Below are 17,791 nucleotides of genomic sequence, written 5' to 3'. Positions count from 1 at the left end.
GACTAAAAGATCCCGCATGCTGTAAGACAGACCCGGCACAGCCAAATAAATAATTTTTTTTTTTTTTTAAAGATGCTTTAGTGAATAGAGCATAGAAGGGCAGAAGTGTTAACGGAATCACCAAAGACTAGTAACAACAGCAGGAAACCGTAACCGCTGCTAGGACTCAAGGGGCAAGAGGAGAAAACGGTGCAGCCAGACCCAGTGACGGTCATAAAGGAGGGGTTTCCGGATGGGAGCCGTAGGGGTGAAGGGAACATGAGTATTGCCAGAAACAGCGCAAAGCCGAGACAGAGCAGGACCTGAGCTTCCTTTCCCCACGCTTTCATTTCCTGCTGGTGCCTCCGTTGGTCCCGGAAGCTAGAGTCAAGGGAGCTTGGGCGAGTCCGTCCACTGGTTCAGTCCTGCAGGGCGCAGAGACCTGTAGAAAGTGAATTTGGGGCCGGCGTACGTTTAGGTCATGATGTATATTACACAGATGGTTTTCTTTCATTAGTTGTCACCAAAATGGTGAAAGAATGGTGGAGAAGACGAGGAAAAAGTGAGAAAGCTTTCGCTTACACTTGGCAGAGCTGGGTCAGGAACCAGATCCCCTGCCCACCAATTATTTGAGCCTGGTTTATATTGAATTATTTATGCAGGGCATTTAATAATGCTGCTGTATGTATCCCAGTAAGCTGAGCTGCACTTGGCAGGAGTTACAATGCAGGGCTTCTGTTTGTTTTTCAGGATCCTGTGTGGGTGCCTTGGGGCGGCAGAAACGAGGAAGGGAGACTCATAAAGCCTCAGCGGCTTATCCAGGGAGATGGAGCTTACACCTGGCTGAACCAGGGCATCTCATTATATGTTTTTGTTGCTGAGAGATGACTCACTTCTCAGTGTTATATAAACTTGGTATTAAATTAAAATAATTACTCCTGAGGAATAAGCTTAAGGCTTTGCCCACAGCTAACAGATCAGAGCAAATCTGTGGTCATCAGAATGATCTTTGCAGACCTGCTTCAACAGATGCCTGCCAGGTGACCCTGATGCCAGCCAGGTTGAGGAGCTGTGTTTTAGAGGCGCAGGGCTTCCCAGGTCTAGATCCCTGGTAGGGATGGTGTGGCTCAGGGTTTTCCCAGGTGTGTTTGGTAGCACATCAGTCTCGCAAGATACTCCTTAGACCAGAAGGTTCTCTGGTCAAAAAAATTTTGGACCACACTGCATTCTGCGTCATCTTCGTGGTGATTCAAAATGCACTTAGCATATTAAGACCATAGGAAGTCATCTAGTTTCCTGGCTAATTTTTGTTTAAGCGTGAGTTATTATTTAAATTTACATTTATTTAGGTTTTTGTCTTTTGTCTTTCCAGCTGGTTATATAACCCCTTAGTTTGGTCCTTAACACCTAGGAGAGTGCAACTGTACAGTCCGTATTCAGAAGGAAGGCTCATTGTAGATGCTTCTGTTCATACTTTGAGACCCAAGTACAGTACAGATGTTTCTTTACTTTTCCCATTTCCTAAGTTTGCAGCTTAACATTTCAGAAGCAGCCTACCTGGGATGTGCAGCTATGCATCTCTATCTCAGGATGCCTTTGGCTCTTTCCGCAGGGTCCTGGACTCATTGGGGAGGAGGGGGAATTCGAGTTTTTGAGGCGTGGGCATTTGTGGAAGTGAATAAGGTTTTTCACATTCTTTGGAGAGACAGTTCTACAAAATTTCTCTCGCTAATATTGGACACTTTTCACAGCTAATTTAAGCATATTTTATGCCGACAGAGTCTGTCACGAAGCTTCCAGTAAGAGGTGAGGAGGGAAAAGGAAAAGAAAAAGAGGCAATGACAGAAGAAGACCTCATGTGCTACAATTCTGTTCAAAGGAGGAGGTGACTCTTGTGTTTGCGGATGCTGCACAGGGCTGAGCCTGGTGTCGTGTTCACAGCCGTGTTGTGTTTGCGGATACTGCACAGGGCTGAGCCTGGTGTCGTGTTCACAGCCGGGTGCTTGGCTGGGCGTTTGGTCACTGATGTTCGTTAGATTTTAGAGGAGGAAGCAAAGATTGGTTCAGTATAAATGATTATGGCCTGCAGACTTCTGGGTTAAAGTCTCTCTTATTTTATATAAAAAACCATCATAGGACATTTGCCAGAGAAATAGATTTGCTCTTATTTGCAGCCATGATTGTCTGATGTTAAAATCCCCTGTTTGTAGTCCAGGTTGCTTGGAACATTGATGCTGAGGTCCATGTGATTTCAGTTGTTTCCACAGGAAAGGGCAGGAGTGCCCATCAGGGGTTTTGAGCCAGCCAGCACTTAACTCACCATCTGGGAGGATGGCCAGGAAAACCGTCACGGACGTTCCTGTTTCATTTATCTGAAGTTGTTGACTGTCGCTGAGCCAGAAACTCATATTTAATTCACAGATTGCGGACAAAAACGTGACTGATTGGAATGATTCCGCTTCCTATGGAGTAATCTGCAGAATCATATGTTTTTATAAAAACCTGATGGTGATGACTTCACTAAAATGCAAATTAAACTGCAAACAACCAGAACCCACTCACCTGTCCAGAACATTTAACCATTTGGAAATTTTTCAGTCCTTTGCTTTAAGAGAATGGAGGAAACGCTGAATAGAGCTCATGCATTCATTTTAATATCCAGTGTTCAAGGTGTATCCTGTGATCACTGCAGCTTCAGTGTGATAAGCTTGATATTTTTCTACATTGACAGCAAATGCCCAGAAAAATGACTATTTTTTTTTTATTTACCTGTGGGGTGTGACATTGAGTTTGTAATTTTTAGAGCAGGTTTCCCAAACTTGAACGTACAGATGAATTGCCTGGGGATACTTTTGAACAGCAGATTCTAATTCAGTGGGTCTGGGGTAGACGTGAAATTCTGCATATCTAGCAAGCTGCCGGGTGAAAGCTGCTGCTGCTGGTGTGAGGACCCACTTTGAGTGGCAAGAATTTAGAGACAGAAATGTAAATACGATGAAAGGATGCCATCGAGTAAACGATCAGTTACATTTATTGCTTAATAAATTCATCAGGATGACTAAATAATTCTTGAAAGCTGTACAGTAAGAAGATTTGAAAGTGTTCATGGGTCACTCCTTTCTATGACCCTGGACATTATGTTGCTTGGACTGCAGTATTCCTTCCATTTGCTGACTAATCAAATATTAGATATTATAAATTATGGCTTTAACAGCGACATTGAAGCAGAAGGGAAAGAACCAACATTTAAAAAAGTGATCTCAGCGGGGAGGGATAGATTGGGAGTTAGGGATTGACATGTACACACTGCTGTATTTAAAATAGATAACCAACAAGGACCTACTGTAAAAAATAAATAAATAAAGTGATCTCACATCTGGATCTTCTTAAACAGAAGGCAGAGAAATACTTCTGCGGTATTGCCTATAATAAGGTGCAGAACTGGTGTAGCCAGTGAAGTCTAAAGTAATGATCTCGTGAGACTGCAGGCTGTGGAGAGAGGTTTTGCCTTAGAATCATGGTCAGTTATTTTTCTAAAAACATAGTCCTAGCTTTTTAAACACTTTGATTTTTACACCAGAGACCCTGCGTGGGATTTGATTTCCCCATAAACATGGAATAAGACATATAGAAGCTAGTTGTTTGTAGGTGTTGTTTACTTTTTACTCTGCTCAGGATTTACTAGGTGCCAAGGTAAAAGATTTTGAAGGAGACTACCCTTTCAGTAGGACAAAAGTAAGTCATCCCATTTTTAGTTTTCTATTCTGAAAGTTCGACTTTATGACTCTAAAGAGCTTTGGCTTGGGATATAGCATCCTTCTTTATTCTCCTTTTTTTCAAAATTATTTTGACTATTCTGTGTCTTTCACATTTCCATATAAATTGTAGAATTATCTTGTCAGTTTCCTCAGTGAGCCTACTAGGATTTTGGTTGTGATTACCTTGAATTCTCAACGGAGGAAAATCAACATCTAAACAACATTGATGAAAAGATGTCGCGCAAATGCCAGAGATAAAAGTCCCACAACCTTTCAAAAGGAAAAACAATCTCTCTTTGAGATGTCTTCAAATGAAGGCTGAAAACATCCTACTAAACACTTTTTAATGAGAATTATCCTTTGCCAACTGCAGGCAGGGCTTATGTTCCTGAAAAGTGTCCTCGTTGGCAAAACCCCATTGTTGTGGGATCAGTGTCTTTAGACTTGCTTATCTTGCAAATTGTTTCTGGTAGGATGGATTGCGCTGGTTTGTTTTTATCCCATTCCTACACTGTGACACAACAGTGGTACTTTTTTAGAAGTGTGTTGGGTTGCTTTAGTTCATTATTGCTCATGGTTGGAAGGTAAAAAGGGCAGTGGGAGATTTTGAGCTAGGAATTTTGAGACCCCAATTCTATTCCAGGATGGCCTGTGGAAAGGGTTACGGGAAACCAACCAACAAGGGATGGGGACGCCGCTGGGTCTAGTAGCAGAGGAGGGTGCTGGGGATCTTGGATCTCCAGGCCTATAGGGGAAGGGGAGGAAGCTGTTATCAGAACTTAGGGAGAGGAGATGTAGTTGTTGGAGGGGCCACCAGAGGGTTGAGGCTACTGCGGGATTGTGGCTGCAGGGAGGGGACCAGGGGAACCACTGTCCCCACGTCTCTGCTCCTGCCCTTCCATCTTCTGCTGGCTTGAGTTCTCATGATCAACTCTAGACAGAAGCCAGAGGGGCAGGGCCGGGTGCAGTCCCTAGAGGTGCTGAACCAGGTGAGGAGGGGGGAGTGTGGATCTGTAGGCGTCAGTGCAGAGTATGACCCACAGAAGTGTCTGCATGTGTTTACAGATGGTCCGAACAGCCAGTAAAAGGCTGTTCCAGAAGCATGTTTCACTTATGCAAGTATCATGTAAGTATCACTCAGGGTCTCCAGAAAACAGTTGTGTTCTTCCTACCCATTCTATCACGTGGTAATTCTTACACACCAAACTGTGCTTCTTAAAAAAAACCCCTTAAAGTATTCCCCTGTCCAGACAAGAGTCTGCTGATGTAGCCCAAAGCAGCATACTGTTAGTCTCGATATTTTAAAAATTCACGCAAAGTTTGCATTTAACTTTATAAAATATTCCATATTAACCATATGAATGTGGTGAATCCAGCTCCAGAAGCTCCAATTAAATCTGAAAAGTGGGCCTCCTCCCAACTATATTTAATAGTTTCTTTACTTTAGTAATTCACTTCATGCAGATCAGACTTTAAAAATAGCTGCAGAAAATTGAAAATCAAGGCGTAAAAGCAAAATACAGAAATGTGTGCAGAAAAAATTAGTGCTGCAGGATTTACTTGTTTCTTCGCTCGTTTATTTATTTGTTTGTTTGTGACGATTGCATGTTTGTGGGTGAGAAGTATTTTCAGCCCTGAGTGCCCAGGAGCAGGAGGCCATGTGCTCTGACAGGCAGCCCTCACAGCCATAAGAAGCATCCTCTATCTCACCTAAGTCTCCCAGGACCTTATGTTGCCCCTCTGTGCCAGTGTTCTTCAAATAAAGGTCATGAAGGCACTCAGAGTTCCTTCTTGAGCACAGATCTTTAGAAAACTGCCACAGGAACAAACTGAATGGAAAATACCATGTCCAGCTCTATATCAGGACTCATTTCCAGAGGTAGTACCCTTTGGTTTTCAGCCTGTTAGCAATCTCCTTTTTTTTTTTTTTGGACTTCCATTCAAACCTGCAATTTGTATAGAAATTTTTACATCAGATTACTGTTAGTTTTGGATCAATAAACATTCAAGATAGAAACCACTAGCGAAATTGCCTTTGAGTCACATCTTGTTGGGTCCGTCTAAAATCCTTGGTAACGGTGAGCCCTGGCAATTGGAGTATGTTGCACAATTTAGGAACCTGTGGAATTGGGGTCCTGCTTCAATATGAGATTGCCCAGAATGTGATTTCAAAAGTTCTTTAAGCACCCTGTATCTTTCTCTTTGTGTGTATTCACGAAGTGTTTGTGAGGCAGGAAGGGTCAAGTTACCAAAGGCATCATTAATAAAAAAAGGAGTTTGAAGAGGGACACTGTCCTTTCTGATATCACTCAGTGGCCCCAGGCAGAACTGCGGTGGGGACTTTGTTGTGAGGATCTGTCCATACCATTCTTTCCACCAAAAGTTTGGGAAACAGTACAGTGCTTGCGCATAGGACATTACAGAACAAGCAGCTACACTGTGCTGACGTGCACCTAAGGTTTTTTGTTTTGTTTTTCTGAACTACTTGCTGTTGAGCCACTCTTTGTGGCCTGATCTCCAATGTTCTTATAACGAGGTGATGTCCTCCTAGACCTTTTGCCAGTCTGAGGCTAGTTGGAAGCCTTCTTTCTAAGTAAGGGTAGAGTGGGGAGAATGCGTGTTTTGTATAACCCATGTCCCGTCACCCAGGGTACTTGAAGGAATATAATGACCTATTTTGGATGGAGATGATGTCAGATGGTTTCATTTAACAAAAGTATGGATCCAGCAGTTGCTATATTGGCATCCCTGGCAATGTGATACAGACAGTGAGTATGAATGTAGAATGGACGAAAATGACTTAGTTGTCTAGGGAAAAGCTACCAGCCATGTTTCCTTCCCTGCTGCTGTCTTTAGGGCAGTATAGCCTTGTAGTTAGAAGCTGACTCTGGAATCATACTGTTTGCTTTGAATCCCAGCTCAGTTACATACTAGTTTGTGACTGTGGTCAATTGTTTGACCTCACCAATTTTTTTCAGTGTTCTCATCAGTAAAATGAGGATAGTCATTATAACCTAACTCACAAGATTGTTGGAAGGATTAAATTCATTTTTAGGTATAATGCATTTGGAACTGTGCTTGATGTATTTTAAATTTCCGTAGACGATAGCTAATAAATTAGGGAATATGGAGTTACTAAGATGAAGCATTTTCCCAAGAGGAAGAAAAGCAAAAGCATGTCTTTACTCTCTTCTCTGGACTCTCCTTTTCATCTGATTCCTACCCATCAACTCCCTCTTGTCTCAGGCAATTTACAGCTCCCAATTGAAATCCTGAGTAGGGTTTTGTGGACTTTGGATCCACCTAAGTCAACATCTTCCTTCCTATTTGTACTGCAGTTCAGTGTGTTCAAATTGCTGATTCATCTTCTGCTGGTACTGTGGGTAACTGAGGTCACGAGGATGGCTTGAGGAGTCCGTAGGAAGAAATCAGGCACAGGACTGATCCCCGGTGAAGTGCCTGGGTACAGAGCCCTTGGTTGCTGTGACCACACGCCTTTCTAACAGTTCCTCTGTAGGTAGATTGCCCCCAGTTTGGCAGACAACTTTTCTCTTGTGGTATATGGAGGAGTATCTTCCCCTAGCTAAGCAGCGTGAGGATTAATTTGAATGATTTAATCAGGTTGGAGGATCACTGTGCAATATTGGCATGAGATAGTGCTCTGTCCTTGAAGGGGGGGGCACTGGAGAAGGAAAATATGGTCCCTCTCAGAGCCTCAGGATGACTCAAAGGCTTTAGCCAACTGTGTCACTGGATTTTGCTGTAAATGTTGTATTCTGGGTTGGATACTGGAAGTATCAGGTTTCATAGAAAAGCAGTCTTGAGATGAGGTGACCCAAGGGAGAGGAAGAGAGGGGGCACCCAGCTTTCCTGGAGAAGAAGAAGGGGTCAGATGCCAGGGCTCACAATTCATCTTTGCTACATCAGTATTCCTCAAGCTATCTTTTCCAACAAGATTTTTTTTTAAGTCAGAGGACTAAGATGTCCTCAACTTTAAAGGATTGGGGAAGGTAGAAGAGAGCAGAATTCTAGAACATGATACCTCACCAGGTAGACCTATGATTGAAAGCAACTTTGGCTGGTGCTTACTGTATCTGCATTTTGGGGGCCCACCTCACTTCTGTTTCCTTTCCAGGCTCCTGAACTTTCTTTCCTCCACTGCTTTCTAATTCCCAGTTGCTTCTGTCCCACTTAGGATAAACCTGCTCATGTCTGAGGCTTGTACTTTCTCCCTACCATGCGTTATTCTCAAACTTTTAAAGTCTGAAGGCCACCCAAATGGGATGGAAGGCTGTGAACCTTCCCTCTCTCATTTGTTCTAGTTTACCTCCCTGAAAGTGTTTCCCAGAATTAGCAAGAAGGCTCATGCCAACCTCCGAGAGGCTTTGATGACGTGATGGCTAATGTACCGTTGAGATCTGCCAGGTCAAGAAATGGATGTCATAGTGGTGCAGAAATAAATCCCACAGTGGACCAGATGGAAGGCAAAGTGCAGGACCTTGATGGGCACCTGAACCACACCAAAGGATGACTCGTCTTATTCTTCTCAAATCAGGCCACATTAAAGCCGCTTCTTGAAGTCTTGAAACATATCCAGAAAGAGGTTAAGGGACTAGTACCCTGAAGTTGGGGAAACAGTGCAGTGTGTGCCCATAGGACACTTCAGAAAAGCAGCTACCCTGCGCTCGTGGGCACCCGGTGGGCTCCCTCCAGTCCGAGGTTTTGGATCTTTGCACAGCATCAGAGTGAGCACTTGATAAACGGATAGGTGGGTGTACAGACAGACAAATGAATGAATCATTTGGGTGTGGGCAGTGGTAGAAGACCATCTGTCCGTGTCCTGTCCAGAAAAGGCCATGGTCATCCCATGTACTTGATTCCTGGATTCAGTGAATAATGTTTACATAATTTGATGTGCTCTTCTTTCTTTGTAAAGACAGAACGTGTGAAGAGAGGGGCACCTCCTTGTTTAGAGAAAACTAATTAGATTGTAGGATTCGTTCCTTGACTTTTAGAGTCTGGCTTAGGGAAGCATGAATCACGCAGAGTTGGAAGTTTGTCTAGTCTGAACCCTCATCTAACGTGTGAATCTCTCTAGGGCATCCCAGTGGCCAATCCTGCAGAATTCTTTTAACCATCACCCTTGTCCCAGCGTCACGTATAAAAACGTGTCTCGGACACCCCCAATGGCCTTCATCTTGAATTACCTTGGTGTCTGCATCCCCTCCTCTTATCAGTTTCCCACTTCGGATCATAGGACTTTTTTTCTTGCTTGGGGTCATACCTCACTATTTCTTGACCTTGCTTTGATCTTTCCCCTGATTAACAGAAGTCCTTTCTACGTGGAATGGAAGATTGTGAATTTTTTTCTTTGACTTCAAACGCCAACTACTTTTTTTGAAAGCCATGAACATAGTGTTCCGTTCCTAATTTTAACATATGGAGAGAAGGCAATTATTCTCTCACTGCTACAATAGTCAGCATTTAATTTGCACTGGACTCTAAGGATTTGAAATTGGATCAGAATTTTGGCTTTACAGTGTGGGGAAACTGCCCAAATTAAAACGAGTTCTAAATTTTTAGGGACTTGACTTGGACACTTTGTACATGAACAATTGCTCTAGAAAAGTATGTGAGATTCACATCATTGGAGCAGCCTTTGTAAACCAAGCTGAGAAACTTAACTGCTTCAGGAGACACTGAAAAAAGATTTATTGGCTTAAATATTCCAAGTTACCATATTCCTGCTTTAAATTTTTTTTTATTTTTTGCCTATGTCATGATGCCTTTTAGGGTCAGATCAGAACTTCTGAACTCAGGGCTGAGAGTGAGAAGATGAACACCCAGCCAGCCCTAGAGGAATATTTCAGAATCTCACTGAAAGGAAAGGCAGTTTGAAAAAGCTTCTTCAGTTGAGAATATTATTTTGCATTTGAAAACTGACAGCAACAAAAGTAACAACAGAAATCTTCTTGTGGCAAAACAGGAAAGTGTCAATGTACATGAAATTATCTTTGAAGTAAAAGACCTAAATCCTAAGCCAAGAGGCACCAGGCGGAGAATTTTCTTCCTTTTGCCTGTGGAGGAAGAAGATGTGTCATGTTGTCAAAATCTGAGTATCAGATGCATGAATATATAGTAATCCTCCTGTAATATCAGTGGTGCCAAGCTGTTCAGGCTTAATTGGTATTGTCAACATAGCCAGTAGAGAGGTGAACGAGAGAGGCCACCTAAATTATAAACTCACTGTTAAATATTGTAATATTAGAACAAGGTAAAAGATACATTTTTTTGTCATCTCAATTCTAGGTTTCAGTGTCCTTGATGCCTTAAGATACTGTCTTTCTATGTAGCAGATGAATCTTATCACCTGTATCAAGGCTGCTGGAGAAAAATCACAAAACTGCTTAAATGTGGGTACCTGCACATTGGTGGTTTCTGCCTCAGCTGGGCCTTTGGTTCCACCCACGATTCCTGCTTTGTGTTTTTGGTTCTTACCTTTTCCAATTCCACATCTAAACCATTCCCATCTCCCTGGAGACTTTGCAACAATTCAGCACCCTGACTGTCACCAGATGACCCATTCAGCCACCACAGAAGAAATGAAGTCACCCTTGACTCATTCTGTCCTCACCCTTTTCGTCTCATAAGCTGTGAAGTTCTGTATGTTTACTTCTTTTTTTTTTTTTGAAGTGTTGAAGCTCTAACGTGGAATAGTAAGGAATTATTTTTATTTATTTATTTATGGCTGTGTTGGGTCTTCGTTTCTGTGCGAGGGCTTTCTCTAGTTGTGGCAAGCGGGGGCCACTCTTCATCGCGGTGCGCGGGCCTCTCACTATCGTGGCCTCTCTTGTTGCGGAGCACAGGCTCCAGACGCGCAGGCTCAGTAGTTGTGGCTCACGGGCCTAGTTGCTCCGCGGCATGTGGGATCTTCCCAGACCAGGGCTCGAACCAGTGTCCCCTGCATTAGCGAGCAGATTCTCAACCACTGCACCACCAGGGAAGGGAAGCCCCCTGTATGTTTACTTCTTGAGGGTTGGTTTTATCTGTTCCTTAGCTCCGGCTGTCATTTATTGCCTGGACTATTTAAATAATCTCTTAACTGGTCTCCCTTTTCCACTCCTTCTCTCTTCTAATCTGTCCTTAACACTGTCACCAGGGAGCACAGATTTAATCATGTAGCTGTCTCCAGGGAAGGGAAACTCTTCATTGCCTTCCCGTGGTCTCTACAAGCAGACTGAAGTCTTTAGTCTTGCAGACGAAGCCTTTCCGTAATCTGCCCTCTGCCTAGCACGCTAGCCATGTCTACCCTAGTTCCACATCTTGCACCCGTGCTCAGACCTGTCACGTGACCACAGTCCCTGGAACGCAGCTTGCTCTCCTGCAGCCCCTAGCACAGGGTTTGGCAAGCAGTCTTCAGCAAGTCAATATCAGTTGGAGATAGAAACGAACAGATGTTCTTCTCTGCCTTCTCTTCATTGAGATTTGCATTCTTCTCTAGGGAAAATGTCTAACATGATACATTGATTATGGATTCAAGAATGAGAAGATATTTGAAATATGACTCATTCCATTCGCCAGTTTGATGAATAAATCTCTTCTCTAGCACCTGTAACTTTGGGTTAAACTTAAATAACTCCTAGGACAGTGAGCTCATTACCTCTACCAACAAACTATTTAATTTGCAGAAAACCATGATAGAAATTTCTGGCACAAACATTTTCTTGATATAGCTTTTACCTGCCCGTGCTGGTTCTTGATCTTGGTTTCTGATGGGAAAAGTCCAGTCCTTCTTCCTGATGTTGGTCCTTCAGGTATTTGAAGACAGCTGTACTCTTTTCCTTTTGGTCTCCTTTTCTCCCTGTTAATATACCAATTACATCGTTTATGCCTCTTACCTCATGGTATCAACTCTCTGCCTTTCTGGGGGCCCCTTCAGCTGACTCCAGGTTGTCTATGTATCTATGTGTTTATCAACTTGTTCACCACATAGAATCATTCAGGACTGCTCCCCGGGTACCTCTTATGCTTATTCGTGCAGCCTGAGATTACATTAGATGCTTTGGCAGCAATATCACTTTGTCAGCTCATACTGACTGTCGGCGAAAATGGTTCCTTATTTCTACCTAAGGGCAGGAGCCATGTATTCTTAACATCTATCCTGTCTCATTGTAGTTGAAAGTTGAATACATAAATCTGGCACTTGGACAATTATATTTTGACCTACATTTTATCCCTGTTGAATTTCATCTTGTTAGGGAAGCTTTCTTTTGTGAATCCTAATTCTCATCATATGACATATCCAATATCCTCCCCAACTTTTTGTCAGTGTAAGTTTAGGCCATTGATAAATTATTCGATAGTGTTAGATAATAATATCTATAATAATAGTAGATATTTATTGAGCATTAATTATATGCTAGGCATCAAAGCTCAGCCTTTCCATGTGTATCCTTGGTAGTTTCACACAATACTGTGAAGTAAGTACCATTGATACCCTCTCTTTACCCATGAATCACTGAATCAGGTATAGGTCCCCAAGGGCTGCCTCTGGAAACCTTTCTTCCAGTTGATATTAATTCACTCATTAGTATCTTTTGAGGAGAGTCTTTCAACTAGTTACTAACAATCTACTTGCTTGTACTAGAATCTAATACATAAATCTCTTATATACCAGATATCAGTATGATAAACTTCTGATACTTATCTTTATGATTTTTCCTGATTACTTTAGTAACATATAACCATAGAGGAAATTATGGAAAATGTAACATTATAAAGAAAAAAATAATAATCACTCTGAATCTTACCATCCAGGAATAACCACTGTTAACTTTAAAATAGTTCATATATATATTTGATCATGTTTCTTACGCTTATCAACTTATTCCCTAGTTACAATGCCCAGTTCTTTCAAAAATTAGTGTTTTCTGTCTGTCTTTCACAGAGACTCTTAAGTGAGAAGAGATTATTAGTTAGTAAGAGTGATTATTTGTCCTTTTTTTTTTTTTTTTTTTAAAAGGACCTACTGTTTTTTTTTTTTTTTTTTTAATTTTATTTATTTATTTATTTATTTATTTATGGCTGTGTTGGGTCTTCGTTTCCGTGCGAGGGCTCTCTCCAGTTGCGGCAAGCGGGGGCCACTCCTCATCGCGGTGCGCGGGCCTCTCACTGTCGCGGCCTCTCTTGTTGCGGAGCACAGGCTCCAGACGCGCAGGCTCAGTAATTGTGGCTCACGGGCTTAGTTGCTCCGCGGCATGTGGGATCTTCCCAGACCAGGGCTCGAACCCGTGTCCCCTGCATTGGCAGGCAGATTCTCAACCACTGCGCCACCAGGGAAGCCCTATTTGTCCTTTTAATAGTTATGTTACTGGATACATCCAGCTTTGTTTAAATACTAAATTTGCAATGAGGAATAATATATCTTTCATATTATTCATATATGATGTTGGTTTGGGATATGAAATTGAGTGAAGTTGAGTCATTGGTAATATATGTGAGTCTGTATACAGTTTTATTTTTAAAAAAAAAAAAATCTTTGTTTAGTAATGCCAAAGGAAGGAATACTAGCATATATTATAAACAATTAGTTTTAGAATAGAATAAAATAATCATTTTTTACTTATATACTTAGAATAATTACTATTTACCTCCAAAGAAAATTTATTTCTTGAAGGAATCTGCATGGGCTCTGACTTGTTGGGTAAATACTTTGATACTTGGGTTTATTTAAAACATGCTAAACTGAGTCTAAGGAAGTATCAATTTGTACAAGATTATATCTTTAAGGAAACAAATTAGCATAAGCTGATGTAAAACCTAGCCATAGAAAGTGCTTTGTATGAGTGTATGTTTTATTGCCCAAATGGTTATGTTTTGGAAAAACATATTTGGTAATGCCATAGGGTGTGCGTGTTCTGAGAAGGCAACATTTCTGGAGTGTTTATAAATTCTTAAATAAGTTGGTGTTTTAGATACTAGATATGGGAATCTCGAGTAGTGTACCCAATCATGACTCTCAGGATTCTTCTGCTCCGTCCCAAAGTCACTTTCTGCTGTGTCGCTAAGAACTGCTTCTTCTGATACCCAGTCCTGTGCTCTAGGAAGACAGAGCCACTCATGTCCAGTTCACGGTCCATCACAATTTTTCCAGTGGTCTTCGCTTAGGCTGCTTCCTTGACTGGAATGTACTCTGCCACGTTCCTGTCTGCAGGAATTGCCAGCATGGTTTTAAATTTGAAGTATAGTTGATTTACAACATTGTGTTATTTTCTGGTGTACAGGAAACTGATTCAGTTATATATGTGTGTGTGTATATCTATATATGTGTGTGTGTATATATATACATATTCTTTTTCATATTCTTTTCCATTGTGGTTTATTACAGGGTATTGAATATAGTTCCCGTGCTATACAGCAGGACCTTGTTATTTATCTCTTTTATATAGTAGTTTGTATCTGCTAGTTCCAAACTCCTAATTTATCCCTCCCCCAACCCCTTTCCCCTTTAGTAACCATAAGTTTGTTTTCTATGTCTGAGTCTGTTTCGTAAATAACTTCATACTTGTGTCGTATTTTAGATTCCCCATATAAGTGATATCATATGGTGTTTGTCTTTCTTTGTCTGACTGACTTCACTTAGTATGATAGTCTCTAGGTTCATCCATGTTGCTGCAAATGGCATTATTTCATTCTTTTTTATGGCCGAGTAGTATTCCATTGTATGTATGTACCACATCTTTTTTTTTTTTTTTTTTTTTTACTATTATTATCTTCATTTTACTGATGAAGAAATATACTCAGAGAGGTTAAGTGAGTTGCTGGTATGTTGTACCACATCTTTTTATCCATCCATCTGTCGATGGACATTTAGGTTGCTTCCACGTCTTGGCTATTGGAAATAGTGCTGCTATGAACACTGGGGTGCATGTATCCTTTCAAATTATAATTTTCTCTGAATATATGCCCAGGAGTGGGATTGCTGGATTCCAGCATGTTTTGAAGAATCCCCACCAGGATTCCCTGAAGAGCTCAGCTCTAAGGGAATATTGCTTCTAACACCTCGCAATCCACTCATCTTGCTTATTACAGATGGTCTTTGATTTGTTATTTGTGAACTTGCCTTGTCTACCCCATTAGATCATAAGCTTAAGATTAAGTCCTGGGGCCTTATTTTATTCATATATCTATTTCTGGTGACCAGTTCTTAGCATGGGCTTTGTGTATCCCAGGGCCTCTTTGAACGTTTACTGAATTGAAGCGAGTGTCAGGAGATGCCGGGGGAGAATTTACCATGTACCTGTGGCTCCAGTGATTCTAAATCCATCCCCATGAAGTAGGCTAGTACTTTCCTCAAATAACTTTGATTCACCGTTCAACAAAAAATTGAGCAACTATTATGCATCAAGCATTGTGCCAGATGCTTTGGACAAAAGGACAGGGCATAGCTTTTGTCTTTAAGTCTTACAGCCTACTGGAGAAAAAGTATGTGAATAAATGAATGCTGTAGCATGACACTTCCTTAAGGTCATGCAGCCTGCGCGTGGTAGGACTGTGATTAAAATCCAGGTCTGTTCAACTCCAAAGCCACTAAGCCAAGATGCTTACAGAACAGAAAGCTGGCTGTGCTAAGAGAGACGTCTCCTCAGAAGAGCGAAACAACAGCCTTGCTCTGCTTATTGTTTGAAAACATTATTATTTTTTTAACATCTTTATTGGAGTATAATTGCTTTACAATGGTGTGTTAGTTTCTGCTTTATAACAAAGTGAATCAGCTATACATATACATATCTCCTCCCTCTTGCGTCTCCCTCCCACCGTCCCTATCCCACCCTGAAAACATTATTAAATTCAACCATTTTGTTTTATTCACAAACTAGGTCCTTCAGAAGCTTGGGAAAGCTGATGAGACAAAAGATGAACAGTTTGAAGAATATGTGCAGAACTTCAAACGGCAAGAGGCAAGTATATTTATCTCATTTCTGGAGTGGGAAATAGGTTGGCTTTGTGTTTTAGTGCGTAAATAAAATACCTTGAGGTTGAAGAAAGATCTTCTTCATTGGGCTTGGCATTAACTTGAGGGGAACAATGGTTAATTCTGTAGACTTTTTCTGTGCAAGGCAAAGAGGTAGTAGGCACTGCAGGAAGATTTGTGTTTTAGAATCTCAGGAGATGAAGACTTTGCTTCTCTGGAGCTCTTCAATACAGATTACTGATCTAAAGGAAAGGCGATCTTTTTGGTGATTTATCTTCCACTGAGTATTAGCAGTAATTAAATACTTCTGACAAAATTATTTCAATTGCTGCATGCTTTAAGATCACACATTTTCAATAGAGAGTATATCTCCCAAAGAGGGAGAAAATTGGTTATTGGTGGATGAAAAATATCATACTCTTTTTATGGGAATACTTCACATAAGTAGACATGGTATATCTGTGGTATTAAAATTTCATGGGGGTATAATTAGGGAAAAAAATGTCTAAAAAGTTTCCTCAGGGGAGGCGATGATGAAAAAAAGGTTGAAAAACACAGTTTGTGATATTTGTTCCTTTATTAGGGTGCTATATGTTTAACAGACATATGAATAAAGAAACAAACTGTTTTTTAAATTATTTGTTTATATTTCTAAGGCTTGATGAATGGCTGGCATATCACCTTTAGAGAGCAGGCATGAGGGTCAGGGAGAGGGAAGGTAAAGGCTGGGCTCTCTTAGATTAGAAGCTTCAAATCTGGAGGTCATTCTAGAGATGGGCTGGGCCAGCAAACTCTGGAAAATAGGGTTTGGACACAGGGAAAATGTAAGGACATGGGTTTATTTTCCTGTTGTCATTGGAGCCACAAGTGTCCACAGAGAAAATTGTGGCCTCAGGGATGACAACCAGCAATGGAAGATCAACATAGGTTTTGTGTCACTGCCTTTGCTTCTGTTTGCATATCCCTGATCCTGGAGGTTTCTTTTTTCCATTTGTGTATCAGTGTTCTGGCTGTTTTGTAACATGCTGTTTCTTTTCCTCACCAACAGGGGATATAAAATCCAGCAGGTAGAGCCCGGTAGACTAGTCTCCACCAAAACACATTCCTGAATGTCTCCAATTTCATCCCAAGACTAAGGGTCGGACAGATAGGAACCCAATTTATTACGAATAACAGCGATCTCGTTCTATCTGAAAATGAGAAAAGAGAGAGGGGAGTTGGAGAAGAAAACAGTAATAGAGGGAAAAATAGATCATGTCCAGATCACTGAGTGTTATAGAGAGCTTTGGATTTATGAAGGTAGAAAAGAGAATTCCTAGAGAAATGTTGGATGTCGGCTCATAGAATAAGTTGCCCCCCAGTCTCCTCCAGGAGAACAGATTCTCCACATCTCCTGATGTTCTCATTTGGTGAGTTCTCTTACACTTTCTCATACACTAGGATAGCACTCGTGTAGATCATTGACTTGGATGGCAGCAACTTCCCACAGAGAAACTTGTCAATCAATGCCCTTGTTACTTTGCAGGGCAGTCCCCAGTGTCTGCTTGAAGGGATTGGCTTTGGATAGAAGAAGTGACTCACGTTTACAGATTTCCCTACTTGAGGATTTATCCTCTATCCTTTGAAACCTAGTCTTCCTGTCTGGTGTGTCCCTGTGGAGCTAATTAGTTCTTTGCTGTTAGATTTTTTTTCTCAATCACTTTTATGGCATTATGACATTTTAGCACCCCAGAAGGCTAACCTTGGGAAGCATCAAGTTCAGGAATGCATTCATGATAAGGTAGTACTTTGCATTTTCCAATTATGGGGAATTTTTTTTAATAGAAATTTATTTATTTTATTTATTCATTTTTGGCTGTGCTGGGTCTTCGTTGCTGTGCTCAGGCTTTCTCTAGTTGCGGCGAACGGGGGCTACTCTTTGTTGTGGTGCATGGGCTTCCCATTGCTGTGGCTTCTCTTGTTGTGGAGCACGGGCTCTAGGTGTGCAGGCTTCATTAGTTGTGATGCGTGGGCTCAGTAGTTGTGGCTCGCGGGCTCTAGAGCGCAGGCTCAGTAGTTGTGGCGCACGGGCTTAGTTGCT

The 17,791-nt window shown here is 41.5% G+C and overlaps 1 protein-coding gene across 2 annotated transcripts in view; it reads left to right on the top strand.

Moving 5' to 3' along the window:
• AMPH (amphiphysin) overlaps nt 1-17,791 on the top strand; it is a 176,187-nt gene that overhangs the window by 55,233 nt on the left and 103,163 nt on the right. For both annotated transcript variants that reach the window (XM_057550577.1, XM_057550576.1), the window contains exon 2: nt 15,617-15,701. In XM_057550577.1, coding sequence (XP_057406560.1) covers nt 15,617-15,701 — 85 coding nt within the window. The remainder of the gene's footprint in view (nt 1-15,616; nt 15,702-17,791) is intronic.

Source organism: Balaenoptera acutorostrata, chromosome 7 (genome assembly GCF_949987535.1).
Source record: "Balaenoptera acutorostrata chromosome 7, mBalAcu1.1, whole genome shotgun sequence".
NCBI classification, from domain to species: Eukaryota; Metazoa; Chordata; class Mammalia; order Artiodactyla; family Balaenopteridae; genus Balaenoptera; species Balaenoptera acutorostrata.
Note: the sequence above shows the minus strand (reverse complement) of the source record. Positions and strands in the feature narration are given on the sequence as shown.